The 4,063-nt window shown below is 38.6% G+C and overlaps 1 protein-coding gene across 1 annotated transcript; it reads left to right on the top strand.

Annotated features, from left to right (window-relative positions):
* The first annotated feature begins 314 nt into the window (after window positions 1-314).
* Window positions 315-3,406, top strand: LOC107082736 (protein FAM110C-like). Its single transcript, XM_015371569.1, has one exon. The coding sequence runs from the start codon at window positions 469-471 to the stop codon at window positions 1,459-1,461; it is 993 nt and encodes a 330-aa protein (XP_015227055.1). The 5' UTR covers window positions 315-468; the 3' UTR covers window positions 1,462-3,406.
* Window positions 3,407-4,063: the final 657 nt, after the last annotated feature.

Raw genomic sequence — 4,063 nt, 5'->3', positions numbered from 1 at the left:
TCCCCCATTTCCCTCACATTACTCACCATATTCCTAATTTAAGGATGTGTAGCATGTGTTTTGAGGAATGTTTTCACTAAAAGTTCTGATGAGTGACTTTTCCAGGTATTCACACAAATGATAGTGAACTGAACCAGGATTAGGTGAAAACTGGTTTGTTGAGAAACAAGTTAGAAGACCCGCATCTCTTTTAAAGAGGAGGTGGGGAAAAGGTCTGCAGGGGTTTCAGCTTTCATTGTTCTTAGTATCAGGTGTACTTTGAACTGGCCTGTGTTTGGTTAAAACCTCTCCTGCACAGGATGGGTGGGGCTGAGGGATCTGAGCAGACAAGGTGAAGTCTCCTGTTGTGATTCATGCTCAGGCAAAGAGCGGGCTTGAATGGAATCCTGTAGCTGTGACTCTTGACAGTAAACCAACGGATATTTGACTCTTTGGAAATAACAGATTGGAGAAATTTGTGAGGACAAGATGGAGGCAAACAGTGAAACCACAAAAATCCTTGAGAAGGGTCCTGAATACCTTCGGAGGCAAATGGAACTGGAGAATGAGACAAAAGGACGTATGAGTGCTGTGGAAAGGCTCGCTGCAAGTAAACCAAAGTACGTCAAAAGTCAGCAAGTGGTCAACACCACCCAGGAGCCAGTGATCAGTCTCGGTTCGGCATCTGTGAGTAGCACTGGGTCTTCTAACCGAAGTTCAACCCGTAACGGAAATCCTATCTCTGGGAGTAAATCTACTCATCATAAAGGTGTTGCTCAACTCAGTTCCAAGAGGAGACCAGACTCTCTTCTGCTTTATAGGCAGAAATGTGACTTACTCCGAGGGTCAGAAGTCAATGGCCAGAAACACCATATAACTAGAAAACTTCCACTAAATTCTCCGAATAGATATGTGCCATCGCTCCAGGCTGCTGACAGGGAACATGAGCATGATGACAGCAATGAAAAAATCAGCACACCTGAGGGAAAGGCAAAGGAATGCAGCTTCCATGTAATTGTTTCTCAGTCAGAGAACCTCTCTAATGGATCGACAAAAGAAAACAGCAACAAGCCAGGAGCTGATGGTCTTCTTGCAGTTCCTGAGATTGAGAGGAGGTCTGGTAAGGGAGTGAGCCGTTCCCACTCAGATATCAGTTCTAGGTACTCCAAAAATTTTGCAGACTTTGATGCATTTTTCAAGTACTGCGGCCTGGAGGGTGAGGTGATTGAGTCCTTGGGGAGGGAGAACTTTTCAGCACGCTCCGATGAGATCTTGATAAACATTAGGAGTGTCAGCATCTCCACGTCCGATGATGGTTTCTCCAGGGACAGCGGTGAAAGCGACGGACTTCTTGAGGATGAGTTGCACAAAAAAATAGGGCAAGGCACATCGGTTATTGAGCGCAATGCACGCATCATCAAATGGCTGTACAGCTGCAAGAATGCCTCAGAGACTGGAAAAACGTTACGTGACCTTAACTGAATACTTGATCAAAATTATATATCTTTTTGGCTCAAATAACACTAAGTGACTTCTGATCTTGGATCCCCGCACAGTATACAATGGATGGGTTCAAGACTGCTGGAAAAAATGTTACTACCACAATGTCAGAAATTGTGTCTTTTGCACACCATGACTGAGTACTGTGAAAATAAATGATCTGGTGTAAGTACTACTCTCTGACAAATATTAAACTTTGTCAAATGAATTAACTTTCAAAACCTTTAACTACAACCAAGAGATGTTGAAAGGCCAGAAAGCTGAGGAGAAGGAATTGGCTAAAAGACTGCTGAGCCAAATTTCAAGTTTCAAAAGTCATATCATCATGTATCTCATAATAATCTTGTATTAAGCTATATATCCTTCAAAGATGTGTGAAGTTCTAACAAATGGTAGTACATACCCTCAGTGGGATTTCCTTTTTAACAATATTTCATTCTGGTACATATCTAAAGCATTACTATGTCATTTATCATCAAAACTACTTTGCACTAATGTTAATGGTTTGGGGTAATGGTTTGAGTAATTATATCCGGATGAAAGGATAAAAGCACCAGGAATGGTGTTTTTTTTTTTTTTTTTCGTTTATTTTTTTTTTTTTCTTGCTACAAACATCTAAGGATGATGTTCATTCATTCTGAACTAGATTACCTCAAATGTGAAATGGGTTCAAATTACAGTTTTATGTTGTGCTCCTTTAAAGTTCATAGAAGAGTGGACTCCTCATTTTTCCAGGTGAAAGGTATGCAGTTCTTCATGCACAGAGCGTCAAAATCAAAACAAGATACAGGTGGCCAAATAAAAGAATTGTCAGTCTGCAAGACATACTGCCTCCTTGTGTTACTGTGTTTATGTTACAGTAATGAAACACGTATGGTTGCTTAATATGAATCTAACTGAGCTCAAAAGCTGTGATCATTTCCTTAGCCAAGCCATCAACTGGTTCCTAAGACATGTGTGAAAGGAATGTGGCTGGTAATCTGATGGGCTTATGTCCAGTGACCCGTTAAAACTGTATCTCCACTTACCTTTTAGTCTTCGCCTGCTTTGTCTCCCCAACACATTATCCCATTTTCTGTCTCCCTGCCAAGTTTCTCTACAGCTTGTTTAACCCTCGGAGGGTGTAATAGAAGTTGGGGAAAATACAACTGAGGTAGTTCCAGGACTAAAGTTTTGTTCTATTTTGAAAGATATGAAACTAGCCATGACTATGCTGTGCATGTGACTAGGTGAGAATGATTCAACAACTGCCTAATTATATTACACTAAGCACTGAAGTTATGCCATAACAAGTCCCAGCCAGTCATCTTTACTTAGTTTCCAGGTTTTCAATTTGGCTGAAAAGTTGATCCTTTATTACCTCAGTGTCATTATGACTTTTACCACAGCCTGACTTTAACGTGACTGTAATCCTTAGTCAAATCAAAGGCAAAATGACATTTCTTTTATCCGAACTGTGTGTAACATTCAAACAAAGCAATTAATTACTGCTTTTATAATTAGTGTGTGCTATATTCATGATGAAAGATTTATCCTAATCACACATTAGAATAAGTTGCCTAATTGGTGGCACCAAGCATTAAGCAGTCTCACTAAAGGAATACATGTCATGGTCATTTATGTAAAACATTGTCTTAAAAACAATATTTCAAACACCCATGCTTCTGGTGACATCACATATAGAATAAAGCGATGCCTTTAGAAAGGGTCTTTAGAGAAAGTGCATTCTTATTTTTCCTAAATGTCTCCTTATTTGCCTAATGGAATTTCTTCTTCAGTGTGGTATTCTAACACCTGCAGAAAAACATTACAACCATATTAAGCAATCCTGCATGAATTTCAGAAATGTCTGGCCCCAATTATACCACTGAAATATCTTTAAGAAGAGGACAACCACATTGTCCACATGCACAGTATTCATATTGTAGAAAACACTGTACAGTATAGCAATCTATTTGTTTATTTTCTTAACTCTGTCACTTATTCTGTTATTTTATACACTTTTTTAGGGTCCACATTTGTGTGACCACTTTTGCTATAATCTTTTTGCTGCTGTAACACCACAACCCCCCCATTGTGGGACAATAAAGTTATTATCTATTCTATTCTGTTCTATTTATGAGTGAGTGCTTTATAATTTACCTCAAAATCAATCAAAAGTCACTTGTCCACTACTATCTACTGTCGTCTGATCAGCGTGATTCTTGAGCTTCCTGTGACATCGGCAACACAAACAAGCAGAGTAGAAAAAAAGCATTTTTACTTTGTAATACATTAAAGGTACTTTTGTATTTTGTGAAGTCATGCAGTACATATTAAGACTTTGTCACCAAGCTGTATTTTATAATCTGCCTGCTCGTATCAGTAAGGTAACCTTGAAACTGAATCTTATTAAAAACAAAAACAAAAATTGACTATTTAGTTATGGTTGAAAACATAATGCTTTTCTAATGCAATTATTTGGATTAAAAAAGGTTAGTCTGTGTTAATTTAATTGGCAGTGTAAGCACATGATTTGAATACAGATTGAGTCAAGTAATGTCTGATAAGGTGCAAGTACTTAAACCCTCTTTCTAAAGATAAA

This window comes from Cyprinodon variegatus, unplaced genomic scaffold, assembly GCF_000732505.1.
Source record: "Cyprinodon variegatus isolate N-32 unplaced genomic scaffold, C_variegatus-1.0 Scaffold4, whole genome shotgun sequence".
Classification (NCBI taxonomy): Eukaryota; Metazoa; Chordata; class Actinopteri; order Cyprinodontiformes; family Cyprinodontidae; genus Cyprinodon; species Cyprinodon variegatus.
This window is presented reverse-complemented; position numbering and strand designations above follow the sequence as displayed.

Bases quoted from the DNA above. Each gene is read 5' to 3' on its own strand.
- LOC107082736 (XM_015371569.1), top strand. From the start codon at position 469: ATGGAGGCAAACAGTGAAACCACAAAAATCCTTGAGAAGGGTCCTGAA.